A 15,415-nucleotide genomic window follows, 5' to 3' on the forward strand; every position below is an offset into this window, starting at 1 on the left:
ATCCATGTATTTTTCCAATATGTGAGAACCTAGTCTCAGAATTCCATCTTAAGGTCCACTCTTGAAGTCATTCCAAATATCAGTTAGTGTATCAATCGTTGATCCAGAATTGTACACTCAAATGATGTAAAACTGTTAGGTGTTAACTAAAGAAGCCATTTAAAATCATGCTGGCAGGAATGCTAAGGTGCCAGGGGTTAACAATTCTAAGAGCCATAACTGCACCTAGACCCAAGAGGTGGCTCCCGTTGTAGGAGCTGCCCTCCTGCTGGAGCTGGGGCCTTCTGAAGATGACGCAACCAACCTGCCACCACCCCACAGAGAGGGAACCCAGGAAAGGACATGCTGGACCCACTGTCCCCCTGTTCACCAGCCTCCTTCCTATGCCTTCCACCAGCAAACCCAACCAGAAGCTGGGGTGCAGAAAAGGTCATTATTGCCATCAATGAAACACAGCTGCCAGAGGTAGAGGAGAGAGGAGAAGGGTAGACAGTGGTTCTAGACTAGCAACAAAATTTTCCTCACACCTCTGTTTGAAGTACTAAGTCTGGCAGGATGAGGCCTGGACTCTGCCCTTGGGCTGCTTCTCCATAGAAATGCTACCTGTGAGATCTTGAATCAGCCCCTGGACACACAGCTGATCTCTCTCCCCTGGAGCTATTTCCCGATGCAATAAAATGAGTTACAAATGATGATGATGAAGGTAATGACAATTTAAGTAACCAAAGAGAGACAGATTAGAAGGTGCTTTGAAAGAGGTTTAGACGAAATCTTAACACTCAAACATAGTAACCAGCAGTTTTAGGACATGTCTAGGGATGACTCTAACCTTGTGTCTCCCTTATAAACAGCTCTTGTCACAGAAGTCCTCTAAAATGCTTTTGACACATTACTCAGCACCACATTCCCTGAATCTAAATACTTCTTTAATATGTATCTGTATATTTCCTATGTGTCTATGTGTTACATCTTTAACCGTATTGTAAGCTCTGTGAGGACAAGATCATGCCACCACAGCTCATTTTACTGGATTCTTGAAAACCTTCTTGCTCACTGGAGTATTACATGGTGCCAGATAAGTAGGTAGCAGTGACAGAGCCTCGGACCCTCAGGAAGGTGGAGTGCTGGTGCTGGGGAGACAGGTCTGGAGGAGTCTCACCAGGGAGCAGCTCCGAAGGGCCTACCTCCCCGGGCTCCTGTGATCTGGCTGAGTTTTCCCTATGAAACAGCTTTCCAGGTCCTCCGTGTCCGCAGACTGGAGCCATCTGCCAGTTTTGCTAATCATTCACCACCTTTGGCTTCTTTCTCAGCTGTTCGTGGGCAGCGTCTGGTTTGGGATAGGAGATTCCTATCTTCAAAGTCCTGGGATCAGGATGCTCGTGTTTCAGTGAACAATGCGTACCCTTGATGTCCGGCCAACGAGGGGGACTAAACGTCCCAGATGGGATGCTATGTGGGGCTATTTGTCCCACATCTGTGCCACTTTCAACTGTGACCACTGGTGTGCCAGTGTACATTTCTGCCTCAGCCCCAGACTGTTGACAATAATCCCAGCTGCCAGGAGTGGTCAAGTGGGTAGAGTTAAATGCAGTGGTCAGGAGATGAATGGTATGTCTTTGTCCACCCCCCATTCACCAAGGCACTAGAACTAATATTACTAGTGAACAAATGCAGACCATTTTCACCCTAGCAGTCATTCTAGCTAGAACCTGGTCACTCAGAAGCATGCACTAGCTCCTCACTGATGGCAAATACTCAGTAAAGCCCTGGACTTTGCTACACCAGGGACCCCTCTTCCTTAGAGCAGCTCAATGATTTACCAGAGCAAAGGCAAGAACCTAAGAGAACACCAGGGATTTCCCGTCCCTGGGCCACTCCATCATCACACTCACAGCTTCCCTTTGTCCCACTTCTCTCTGAGCATTCAGCTCTGAAGGTTTCTGGATGTTTTGACCACTCGCTAAACAGAGGAGAATGATGAGGTGATCAGCACTCCCTTCTAGGCAACACCCTGTGTTTCTCTCCCAACCACTCACCCTTCAGTCCAGAGAACACAGATGTCAGAAGTCTTCCCTTTTTCTAACAGAGAAACTGAAGCTCTGCTACTTAGGAGAAAACCGAGACTGCAATACTGAGCTCTCAATTTCCAGTCAATTTTTCCCCATTTCACAACCTTGCCTTCCTAAAGCTGAGTTTCTACAACAAACTGTTAACAGTAGTTAATGTCAGGTTGTGAGATTGTAAGTCTTAATTTTCTCTCATTTTTTGCTTGTGTATTTTTCCAAATTTTTTCTATAAAGGTTGTTTGTCTGCTTTAACAAAGAAATCCAATAATTTTAGTTCCTTAAAAAAAAAGTTCATGTCTTGCCCATGTACATCGAGTGTTTCAGATCAGAGTATAGGTTTCCTACAAGCAGTAACTCAGGAAACCGGCTCCTTATCTTGGGGCTCTTCCACCCTAAGGAAGCTTGGATGTTCTGTATGTATAAAGCCAGAAGAAAGGAAAGTGGCATGGAAGAGCACGTGAGGGAGAATTTTATGAGAGAGACCAAAAGGTGATACCTATATATCACTTTCATTCACATTCCACTGGCTAGAACCTAGTTACAAGGCAGCATCTAACTGGGAGACAAGATGGGAAAGGTAGTTATTGGGACACAAAGGAAGAAAAAGAAATGAATTCTTTGCATTGTTAGCCAGTCTGTGCCACACTTGTTAAAGGAAGGGAGGGAGGAAGAAGGGAAGAAGGGAGAGAAAAAGTTGGTTGAAGTTTAAATGGAATATGGAAGAGAAGTCCCTCTCTAAGTATGCTTAAGCTATCTATCCAACAGCATATTCACATTCAAACCCCTACGCTCCCTCTGGCAAAAATGACTTCCAGGATTTTCCTGATATAGTCATGCGTTGCTTAAGGACAGAGATACATCTGAGAAATGCATCTTCAGGCAATTTTGTTGGTGTGCAAACATTTTAGAGTGTATTTCCAGAAACCTAGAGGCACAGCCTGCTACACATTGTGGCCATGTAGCCTTTTGCTGTAGGGCTACACACCTGTACAGCATGTTATTGTACTGGAGGCTATAGGCAATTGGAAGGCAATGGTAACATGTGGGTATTTGAACATAAAAAAGTACAGTAAAAATACGTATAAGAGATCAAAATGGTAAACCTCTATGGGGCATTTACCACAAAGGAGCTTGCAGGACTGGAAGTTGTTCTGGGCGAGTCAGCGAGTGGGCAGTGAATGAATGTGAGGGCCTAAAACGTTACTGTACACTTCCATACAATCGCAGTCGGTTTACCCAGTATCGCTACAAACATGTGGTAATGCATTCTACTACGATGTTAAGATTATGGCTATTATGTCACTAGATGATAAGAATTTCGGGGCTTTATTATAATCTTATGGGACCACAGTTGTATATGTGTTCCATTGTTAAATGAAATGTCATTATGTGGAGTGTGATTAGATTAAGTGGGTGTGGGGAATACTTGGGTGGGAGGAGATTAAGTGTGTAGATACTGATGGCTCAGGGGCAGTGGGGGCACTGCCAGGATACGGGTGCTGCCTCCCTGTAGAGCAAGCACAGATGATGATGCAGAAAACTGAAGTCAGCAAAGCTCCTGTTCTGTGATGAACTTCCTCTCCCTTAAGTACACCCCTCAGCTTCATAGAAACTCCTGTTCCATGTTCTCCCTGCAATATGCCCAGAGCTATTTGTGTGCAAGGGATATCTCACATTCCCTGCACTTTGTTCTCCATCATACTCTTTAAATAAAGAATTTTATATATTTTGGATATTAATTCCTTACCAGATAAATGGCATTTTAGTCCATTTTCTGTTGCTTACAACAGAATACTTGAAAGTGGAAATTTTTAAAGAAAAGCAATTTATTCCCTATAGTTATGGAGGCTGGAAAGTCCCAAGTTGAGGGGCTGCTCCTGGTGAGAGCCTTTTTACTAGTGGGGACTCCCTGCAGAGTGACAGCTCAAATCACTCTTCTTATACAGCCCCAAGTCCTACGCCCATAGTAACTCACTAATAATTAACTCATTAATCCATGAATCCATGAATCCATGAATGAGTTAGAGACCTATAAAGACAGAGACCTCATAGCCCAATCACCTCTAAAAGTTCCTATCTTTCAATACTGCCACACTGGGAAGTAAATTTCAACATGCATTTTAGAAGGGACAAATATTCAAATCAGCATATGGTTTGCAACTATTTTCTCCCATTCTGTAGGCTGTCTTTTCCTTCTATTGATTGTTTCCTTTGTTGTCCAGAAGCTTTTTAGCTTAATATAGTTCCACTTGTTTATTTTTGGTTTAGGTGCCCATGCTTTTGGTGTCATATCTAAAAAAACCATTGTCAAGACCACTATCAAGGAGCTTTTCCCCCGTTTTACTATAGCAGTTATGGTTTCAGATCTTACATTATAATCTTTGACACATTTTAAGTTAATTTGTGTGAAAGATGTCAGATGAAGGTTCAATTTCATTCTTTTGCATATGGATATCCAGTTTTCCCTAAACCGTTTATTAAAGAGATTATCCTTTCTGCATTGTGTATTTTTGGTTCCCTTACCAATAATCAGTTGATTGTATATGTGTGAGTTTATTTCTGGGCTCTCTATTCTGTTTCTTTGGTATATATTTCTGTCTTTATGTCAGGATCATGATGTTTTGAATTCTATAGCTTTATAATATAATTTGAAATCAGGAAGTATGATGCCACCAACTTAGTTCTTCTTTCTCAAAATTGGTTTGTCTTTTCAGTGTGGTTCATGATTCCATTGAAATTTTAGGATTATTTATTTTATTTCTGTGAAAATTACTGTTGCAATTTTAATAGGAATTGTGTTGGATGTGTAGATTGGTTTGGGTAGTATGGACATGTTAACAATATTGATTCTTCCAATCCATGAAGATAACATTTTTCCATTAATTTGTATCTTTTCTGTTTCTCTCATCAATGTTTTATAGTTTTCAGTATACAGATATTTCACTTTCTTGGTCATTTCTAAATAGAAAAAAAATTAAAAATGGGTAAAAAACCTACAGTGGTAAGAGATATTTTTCACAAGACATAAAAATGACCAACAGGGATATGAAAAGGCACTGAACATCACTAATTATTAGGGAAATGCAAATAAAAACCACAAAGAAATATAACCTCACACCTGTTAGGATGGCTATAATCAAAAAGACAAAAGATGAGAAATGCTGATGAGGATGTGGGGAAAAGGGAACCCTTGTATATCATGGTGGAAATGTAAATTGGTGTAACCATTATGGAAAACAGTATAGAGGTTTCTCAAAAGTTTAAAAATAGAGGCTGGGTGAGGTGGCTCACACCTGTGATCCTAGCATTTTGGGAGGATAAGGAGGGTAATTTGCCTGAGCTCAGGAGTTCAAGACCAGCCTGAGCAAGAGCAAGATCCCATCTCTAAAAAATAGCCGGGCGTTGTGGCGGGCACCTGTAGTCCTGGCTACTTGGGAGGCTGAAGCAAGAGGATCACTTGACCCCAGGACTTTGAGTTTGCTGTGAGCTATGATGCCATGGCATTCTACCCAAGGGGACAAAGTGAGACTCTGTCTCAAAAAAACAAAAAATTAAAAAATAGGACTACCATATGATCCAGTATCCCACTTCTGGGTGTATAGCCAAAGGAAATGAAATCAGTAACTCAAAGAGATATCTGCACTCTCATGTTCACTGCAATATTATTCACAATACCCAAGATATGGAAACTAAGTGTCCATCAACAGATTAATAAAGAAATTGTGATGTGTATATATACACACAATGGTATATTATTCAACCTTTAAAAAGAAGGAGATCCTACCATTTGCAACAACATGGATGAACCTGAAGGCCATTATGCTACATGAAGTAACCCAGAAACCCAGACAAAGAAAGAAAAATAATGCATGATCTCACTTGTATGTGAAACCTAAAAAGGTTGAAGTCATAGAAACAGAAAGTAGAATGAGAATAGTGGCTAGGTGGGTAGGCCTGGGGGAAATTTGGAAATGTTGGTCAAAAGGTACAAAGTCTCAGTCATGTAGGATGAGTAAGTTCTAGAAAGTGAACATACAGCATGATGATTCCAGTTGATAATACCGTATTGTACACGTGAAGTGTGCAAAGAGAGTAGGTCTTAAGTGTTTTCACCACCAAAAAAGGTAACTATGTGAGGGGACAGATATATTAATGAGCTTCACCGTAATCATCACTTCACAGTGTATAATGTATGTCAAAATGGTATGTTGTACAACTCAAATGTAGTTATCCCCTTTATCCACAGCTTTGCTTTCTTTGGTTTCCATGACCTGTAGATAAGTACAGTCCAAAAATATTACAGTATTTTGAGTGAAAGAGAGGGAAACCACATCTACATCACTTTATTACAGAATATTGTTATTCTGTAATAACAATATGTTGTATTGTTATTCTGTCCTATTTTATTTTAGTATTTGTTGTTAATCTCTTACTGTGCCTAATCTGTAAATAAAACTTTATCATAGGTTATGTATGTATAGGAAAAAAACATAGTATACATAAGGTTCAGTACTATTCATGGTTTCCGTCATCCACTGGAGATTTTGGAAAGTACCATCTTTGGATAAGGGAAGATTAATTTTTATAAGATGTTGGCTCAGCACCTATAGCTCAGCAGTTAGGATGCCAGCCACATACACTGGGGCTGGTGGGTTCAAACCCAGGCCAAACAACAATGACATCTACAACAACAACAACAACAAGAAAAAATAGCTGGGCATTGTGGCAGGCACTTGTAGTCCCAGTTCTTGGCTGGCTGAGGCAAGAGAATCACTTAAGCCCAAGAGTTGGAGGTGGCTGTGAGCTGTAACGTCAAAGCATTCTACCGAGGGTGACATAGTGAGCTGTCTCATAAAAATAAAAAATAAAAATTCTTGCCTGGATGGGCGGCGCCTGTGGCTCAGTCGGTAAGGCGCCGGCCCTATATACCAAGGGTGGCGGGTTCAAACCCAGCCCCTGCTGAACTGCAACCAAAAAATAGCCAGGCGTTGTGGTGGGCGCCTGTAGTCCCAGCTACTCGGGAGGCTGAGCCAAGAGAATCGCTTAAGCCCAGGAGTTGGAGGTTGCTGTGAGCTGTGTGATGCCATGACACTCTACCGAGGGCCATAAAGTGAGACTCTGTCTCTACAAAAAAAAAAAAAAAAAAAAATTCTTGCCTGGAGTGTAATCCCCCCTGTGCAGCTAGCTGTCACCTAATGTCCAGGACTCTTTCTGCCTCTAGGTATTGAACACATAGTCTATAATAATTAAAGAGAGAGTAAAATTGAGGAGCTCATTCACATTAAAATATACAGAGCTGATTGGATTTACTTGTCTTCACATATGTGTACTTTAATAAGAGATTACACCTAACATCCTGAAATTGATCTCAAAAGGTAGATTTTTAGGTTCATCTATTGTCCAGTGGAGAGAGAATTGAGAGCAGGTGAGCAGCTTTCCGGGTGGTCCTCAAAATCTGTTACAGCAGAACAAAGAGGCCAAGTAGGAGCTCAGTATCTACCATCTACGGGAGCACACACCCAAAGGTTTACAAAATGTTACCTCCAGAGAAAATATATTTGCTCTCAATACAAGACCTAAGATATGAGTAAGTTGTCTTAAAGGATGCACAAAAAAATCTGTGAGTAATGCAGGGCTTCTCTGGATAATCTCCACGCTCAGGGACCTGTCCTCTTCTTCAAGCTTGGACAGGAGCAGAAGGAAACACACCATAAAAGAGAAGTACATGTGTGACCAGAAGTTCCTCAAGGGTTCAAAGCAGAGCCCCTGAGAAAACACAATCCCACGGGTGCATAGTAAAAAGTATTTCTCTTCCTTGTTTGAAGTCAGTTAGTTCCCAGTGTACTAGAATGGGATGGAACAATGAGACCCACTTTCCAAAAGCTTCGGCTCGTGTCCAGAACTTCTCCTTCTGTGGGAGTGGAATGGGTGGAGGAAAATGATAAAAGTAGGTAGAAGTTAGCTCTGGATATAGAGCCTAAAACGTGAGGGGCCCATCAGGGAAAGGAAGGCGGAGAAGTTTTGAGTTTTGTTCTTCACTCCTCAGTTAGCCAGACCTCTAACTACATGGGGAAGTTCAATGGTCATTTTTACCCAGGCCTGTATCTATTCTCTTATGGACTGTATCAAGCAACAGTGGTCTCCAAGAACATGCTATTTAAAGAGTCTCCCTTATATCCTTCCTGTCTTCTCAAGAATAAGACAAGATGGGCCAGGCTGTGGAAAATATCCTATGGAGGCTGGCTGAGGATAGTGACTGGCTCCATCTTAACGGTTTATGTGGTCACTTGTCTTGATGATGGGATGGTGCTCATGAACAAACAGGTGCCACCAAGGTTTATGTACCCCAAAGAGTGGCAGCATCTCACCATGTTCGTGCTACTAACCCTCAGTGGCTGTGTAGACGTCATGAGCAAGAATCTGCTGCCTCGGAGGTGTGTGGTCCTAGAAAAAGGAACCCTGGCCCTGAGCTTCTACGAGCTCCTGCTGCTGATGGTGTCACATGTTAAAGGCTCAGAAGGGATAGAGCTGCAAGTCCATTCTCTGTTCACCGTGCTGGTCTTCCTGCTGGTGCTGGTGCTGACGGCAGAGCTGTGGGCGCCTGACATGTCTCACCTCTGGATGATCGAGACCTTTCTGTTTCTCTTGATGGGCTCCTGGCTGATGCAGTCGGGCTTTATCCTATTCAGACCAATCTCCGGCTACCCATGGCAGGACGATGACATCAGTGACCTCATGTTTGTCACCACCTTCTTCTGCTGGCATCTGATGATCAATGCCTCATGCTTGTTGGGAATCTATGGCTTCTCGCTTTTATGGCATCGCTGTTACAGCCCCAGCTTGAAGGTGATGAGGTCCAAAGAAGCTCCATATCACACAAGCACGCCAGGCCCCCTCTACATGATGCTGCAGGAAATGGAGCAGTCAGAGAAAGATGACCAGGCTCCCCTCCTTTCAAAGTGCTCCCTCTGAGACAAGGCTATGATGCCCGCACATACTGCACTCCATCTTCCTCCTATGGGTTGCGTCAGCCAGTGAAGGTAATGGCCCTGATGGACAGCAGGTGGTCTGGAGTGTCATCCCTGTCACAGAGCCTCTAGTGGCTGAGGAGACAGAGAGAGGAACCTGAGAAAGGGGCATGCTGTAATTAGGTGGATGACAGGGAATTTGGAGAGAAGGAAGAGGATCAAGGGAGTAGGGGCGTGTGGCAGAGATAACCATGGTAGAGACAGAACAATAGAAGGGAGGCCTTTGAAGCGGGGACCAGAGTCCAGCATCAATGCCATCACCAGCTGCCTCTTTGGGTTTTTACTTGAGGAATAAAGACTTCCCATAAATCAAAATTGCAATGGTCAGTATTTCTGTTGGCTAACTAAAGTGACATGTGGAAACAGCATCAAGAGATACAGTAGGGCGGCACCTGTGGCTCAGTCCGTAAGGCGCCAGCCCCATATACCGAGGGTGGCGGGTTCAAACCCAGCCCCGGCCAAACTGCAACCAAAAAATAGCCGGGCGTTGTGACGGGTGCCTGTAGTCCCAGCTACTCGGGAGGCTGAGGCAAGAGAATCACTTAAGCCCAGGAGTTGGAGGTTGCTGTGAGCTGTGTGAGGCCACGGCACTCTACTGAGGGCCATAAAGTGAGACTCTGTCTCTACAAAAAAAAAATAAAAAAGAAAGAAAGAAAAAAAGAGATATAGTAAAATTCACTTACACACCTGCTTGAAATTATAAGAATCTCATAGACACACACACACACGCATATACATATATGTGTTTAATTTGTGTGGATTAGCAGAGTTATATACTTGGCACACAAAGTGAGAACACAACTTCATATTGGTTTTTCAAATTTCCATCAATCATATTTTCACACCTTCCACCACATATTTTATTCCTGACCTCTACTCCAGCCAAAGCAAAGTGATCAACTAGTTGTTTAACCACCATGATACTCCCCAGCAATTTCCTAGATCCTATTTAGTAAATCCTACACAAAACCCATTGGCATTCACATTTTTAATGCATAGTGTCTTTTTTTATGTTATTTTATTTTTATTTATTTATTTTATGCATAGTGTCTTTATACCTGTCTTTAAATCCCCTCCTCTAATCCCTCCTCTAATCCCTCCTCCTCCAGAAGAAGTCCACCTCCAGAAAATTCTCATAAACTCCTGGGATCTGAAACTGTTCAGCAGCTCACCTACATCTACTCCTTGTTTTGCACAGGCCACTGAGCAAACAAACTTCTTTGTTCTGCACTTCACATGTTTCTCTAGGGTAAGTTTTGCCTCACCAGCTAAAAGTAGGCTCCTTAAGAGCAGGGAACATATCATATCCTAGTGACCTAATTTTCTTTGCATCTTCCAGAAGAATAGAACACAGTTGATGCTTAATAAAGGTACATTTGCTTCCAGAGCCTCCCTTTCCCACATCTTCTAATGCAGGGTCTGACTGGTCTGTGAACTCTCAGAGAGGCATCAACAGTCTAAATCCTGAATCGCATAATTAGCAGGACTGTGTATAAATGAAATCCCTCTGACTTATTAAGAATTGCTTACTCTGTATATCAGCTTTAATGATACCCTACATGGTATGTGCTGTTGACTTTCCAGAAGTCTTCATTTTACCTATGAAAATCTGAAGACTCCAACAGCTGACTCTGCCTAAAGACTCAAGGCTGGTGACAGACAAGACAGAGTCCCTAGCTGCTAGGTCTGACAGTCAAGCCCCTGCTTTGCTGGCTTCTTTGCAGAGAAGAGAGGGGACTGTTTAGAAAATAAGAAGGGAAAGATCATGTGCATCAGTAAAGCAGCACAATTATTCCCAGACCTTCTAACACCCTCCCACACCCCTGCCCAGGGCTTACAGATGGGGCACAGGTCATGGGGGAAAGATGCTTCCAATCCTTTTCATTTCTCCTGTTACATCTAGTCCCTGAACTCTTTACCATTATTTATCCTCTGGGCTCCATATTGCCTTTTGAATACAGTCATGGGGGTGGTGCCTGTGGCTCAAAGGGGTAGGGCACCAGCCTCATATGCCAGAGGTGGTGGGTTCAAACCCAGCCTGGCCAAAAACTGCAAAAAACAAAAAAGGAATACAGTCATGGTAAGTAATGAAGAAACCCAGAAAACACTTCCTCGTTGTTCTTTTTTTCTTTTCTTTTCTTTCTTTCTTTCTTTTTTTTTTTTTAGAAACAGAGCTTTTGTCACCTTCAGTAGAGTGCCATGGCATCACAGCTCACAGCAACCTCCAACTCCTGGGCTTAGGTGATTCTCTTGCCTTGGCCTCCTGAGTAGCTGGGACTACAGGCACCCACCACAATGCCCAGCTACTTTTTGTTGCAGTTTGGCCGGGGCCGGGTTTGAACCCACCACCCTTGGTATATGGGGCTGGCCCCCTACTCATTGAGCCACAGGCACGCCCTTCCTCATTGTTCTTAACATTTGTACCCCAGTTCTAAACCACTCAGCAAATCTCTGATAATGAATGAAATTCTCCAAGCCTACTATCTCATAAAATATATCTTCCATATACTCTCTCTGCATTCACTGAAACATATTTACATTAAATGCACTCTCGATGAAAATAAAATATAAGTTTAACTTCAACAAAATTCAGCATACTCATTCTACAAAATATGTCTGGGAAAGAAACACTGAGAAGAATCCGGGACTTAACTTTTTCCAGAAGAAAAAAATTAAGGAAGAAATTACCGGCTTTAATAACACATTATGCAATTAATTCAAGCTTAAAACAGTGTAGCATAGGAGCAAACAAATGCCACAGGCCCAGAAATCAACAAAGTGTAGTGTAACAGAGGCTCCAGATGGGGAAATAAGGAATGTGAGAATTAAATACATTTTAAGAATGGACTCTTCAATTGATGTAAGGAATAACTGGCTCTTGATTGAAAAAAAAAAAAAACTCACAATACACAAAAGCAATGATACATGGATTAAAAGTCTGAACATAAGCAACAAGATTATAAAAATGTTTTAAAGGAAATGAGGAAGATAACTTATAATAAAAGACATGAAAACTTTTCTGGAGCAAGAAAGCTCTGTAAAGATTATCCATTTTATTTAGAATTCCTATAAAAGACATGAGAAAAACAATAAAAATAAAGGGGCACTGTGAAGATATATTTTCAACATATAGAATAGGTAAAAACTGCTGTCAGAATATATAGAGATCTTTAACCATTAGTAGGCAGCAAAAGACAACCTAATATACGCCTAAAATAAGGCAAATAAAAGGCCACCTAATATAAATGTCTCAAAGATAAAAATGGACATGTCTTAGAAAAAGAAATCCCTAGTAAACATAACAAATAAATTTAACCTAATCAAGTCTGGCAAAAAACAGATTTAAATAAAGTATGATCTTTTTGTTCCCATCGGGTTGTCGAAAATTGTCAAAAGAACTAAACAACTAATATATGTATTGCTAGAAAAGAGGTAGTGAAAAAGGAATTATCATACCTTGCAGGCAGCAAGGCAAACTGCTCTATATTTTCTTGAAGTTATTTGACAGATTGCATCAAAATGTAAAGTGCAAAGCAAATAATTCCACCTCTTGCTAGCTATGGGAGACACCAGTCATATTAGCCTAGAAACATCTTTGAAAAACATCCTACCATCCTTTGGATCAGTTTCCACATTGTGAGGCCTGCTCCTGGTAGATTCTGAGTGTTAACCCCTGGCCTCCCTTGCAGCTAGGAAGGGCATGGGCCTAGGGCCCATTAGACATATGCACTTATGACTTGCACTCTGAAGTGAGCAATGCAAAGAACTGGTTCTGTGTGGAGCTTCCACTCTGCAGCACAGGAGGGGCACAGATGACAATCTCTGTTCCTCATTGGGCCAGTTAACCCAGAGGTCTGAAGTCAGTGCCAGCAGAGGCAGCTTCCATAGGACCAATTCCCTCTTCAACAGTGAGGTTCTGGGCACTAGTCCTTCAAAAGTAGGCTGAAACCTCCTGCTCCAGTCCACTCAAGGGTCTGTGAACAACTCATCTATTTCAGTGAATTCCTTTTCTCTTAAACTGGCTTGTATTTGTTGCCTGCAGCTAAGAACTCTGAGATTATAGCTCCTTGAGAAATAGTCACACATATACATGAAGAGGCATATACAAGAATTGTCTCTGAAGCACTGTTTCCACGGAGAACTTTAAGTAATAAATGTTCACCAATAAGGGAATGGTTAAATAAATATGGAGCACTTGTAGGAGTTAAAACAAACAGGGGAAATCTCTATGTCCTGACATCCTGACATCCTGACATGCAAAGATCTTCAGGATGAAGTGAAAACAGCTAAATGCAGGCCAGGCTTGGTGGCTCACACCTGTAATCCTAGTAGTCTGGGAGGCGAAGTGGGTAGATTATTTGAGCTCAAGAGTTTGAGACCAGCCTGAGCAAGATTGAGACCCAGCTCTATTAAAAATAGAAAAACTAGGGCGGCGCCTGTGGCTCAGTCAATAGGGCGCCGGCCCCATATACCGAGGGTGGCGGGTTCAAACCCAGCCCTGGCCGAACTGCAACAACAACAACTAAAAAAAAATTAGCCGGGCGTTGTGGCGGGCGCCTGTAGTCCCAGCTGCTCGGGAGGCTGAGGCAAAAGAATCGCTTGAGCCCAGGAGTTGGAGGTTGCTGTGAGCTGTGTGAGGCCACGGCACTCTACCGAGGGCCATAAAGTGAGACTCTGTCTCTACAAAAAAAAAAAAAAAAAATAGAAAAACTAGCAGGGCTCGGTGGCAGTCACCTGTAGTCCCAGCTACCCGAGAGCCTGAGGCAAGAGGATCACTTGAGCCCAAGAGTTTGAGGTTGCTGTGAGCTATGACACCGTGGTACTGTACCCAGAGCACCAGAAAAAGAAAGAAGAGGAAGAGGAGGAAGGAGAAGAAGAAAACAAGAAAAAGAAGAAGAGGAGGAGGAAGAAAAAGGAAGCTAAAGGCTCGGCACCTGTACCACAGTGGTTACGGTGCCAGCTACATGCACAGAACAAGGCAGTTCGAGCCCGGCCCAGGCCAGCTAAACAACAATGACAACTGCCACAAGAGAATAGCCGGGCGTTGTGGTGGGCACTTGTAGTCCCAGCTACTTGGGAGGCTGAGGCAAGAGAATCACTTAAGCCCAGGAGTTGGAGGTTGCTGTGAGCTGTGATGCCATAGCGCTCTGCTGAGGGTGACATAGTGAGACCCTTTCTCAAAAAAAAAAAAAAAAGAAGCTAAATGCAGAAAATATGGGGCATACAACCCAGGTTTGGGAAGCAGGTGTGTCCTTGTCAGGTGTTTTCTCCTACCTGTCAAGAATGATTAGGACAATGGGACAATCCAAAGGGAGAGCATTCTGCTAATTGTGGTCACTTGCCTCACTTAACATACCCCACAGCACACTGTTCCCGGGAATAATGATCCAATTGCATTTCTCCTATACTAAAGGGACCGTATGATTTATCATTCAAGCCTAGACACCTGACAGTGAAAAGGGGCTAATTAGTTCTTTAATTTAGAAATTGGGACAACAGGTAAAAACCAAACTGCTCCAGACAAATCAGGATCGATGGCTGCCATACCTACGACCTACAAAGAGGTGTGCCACACATCCTCTGCTTGCCCCTCCAAACCCATCTTCCACCCTCCCCACCCTCCTGCCTTCCGGGATGGACGATAACTGGTCTGAGCACATCTTTGGGGTCCCCTACCCTCTGGCTTCTGGCAGGGCTTGGCCAATGAGGGACCCCAGCAGGACCGAGAAGGCAAGGAGGAGAGTGAGGTCAGGGTTTTAGTCTCTTAGCTCCTGCCTCTGGGGACAGCTCAGACTGGCGATACCCTGCCACCATGACGCCATCGCTATTAGTTTCCCAGGGTGCCTGAACAAATTACCATAAATATGGTGGCTTGAAACAATAGACACTTTTCTCTGACAGCTCTGCAGGTCCAAAACCTGAAATCAATGCCTAAGCAGGCTGTGCCTCCTCCATGTTCTGAGGCAGAGTCAGCTCCACGCCCCTCTCCTTGCTGCCCACGCCCGCCGCAGTCTTCAGCATTAGGAGGCTGTTGTCGCATCACTCCAGTCTTTGCCTCCATCTTCACATTTTCTTCTCCTCTGTGCATGTCTGTACCTTAAATCTCTCTCTGGTTTTTTATTACAAAGACATTTGTCACTTGATTTAGGACCCACCCTAAATTCATCTCATCTTGAGATGCTCAATTCAATTGTATCTGCAAAGACCCTTTTTCAAAATAAGGTCCCTTTGACAGACACTTGGGGGTTAGGATTTGGACCTGTCCTTTCTGGGGTCACCACTCCAGTCACTCACCATCCTTCCACTTGCCAGGAACATCTC

The 15,415-nt window shown here is 43.0% G+C and overlaps 1 protein-coding gene across 1 annotated transcript; it reads left to right on the top strand.

The window, feature by feature from the left end:
- Positions 1 to 8,000: 8,000 nt before the first annotated feature.
- On the top strand, positions 8,001 to 9,263 carry LOC128596191 (transmembrane epididymal protein 1-like). The gene has a single exon (XM_053605742.1). The coding sequence runs from the start codon at positions 8,133 to 8,135 to the stop codon at positions 9,036 to 9,038; it is 906 nt and encodes a 301-aa protein (XP_053461717.1). The 5' UTR covers positions 8,001 to 8,132; the 3' UTR covers positions 9,039 to 9,263.
- The last annotated feature ends 6,152 nt before the right edge of the window (positions 9,264 to 15,415 follow it).

This window comes from Nycticebus coucang, chromosome 10 (assembly GCF_027406575.1).
Source record: "Nycticebus coucang isolate mNycCou1 chromosome 10, mNycCou1.pri, whole genome shotgun sequence".
In the NCBI taxonomy this organism is placed as follows: Eukaryota; Metazoa; Chordata; class Mammalia; order Primates; family Lorisidae; genus Nycticebus; species Nycticebus coucang.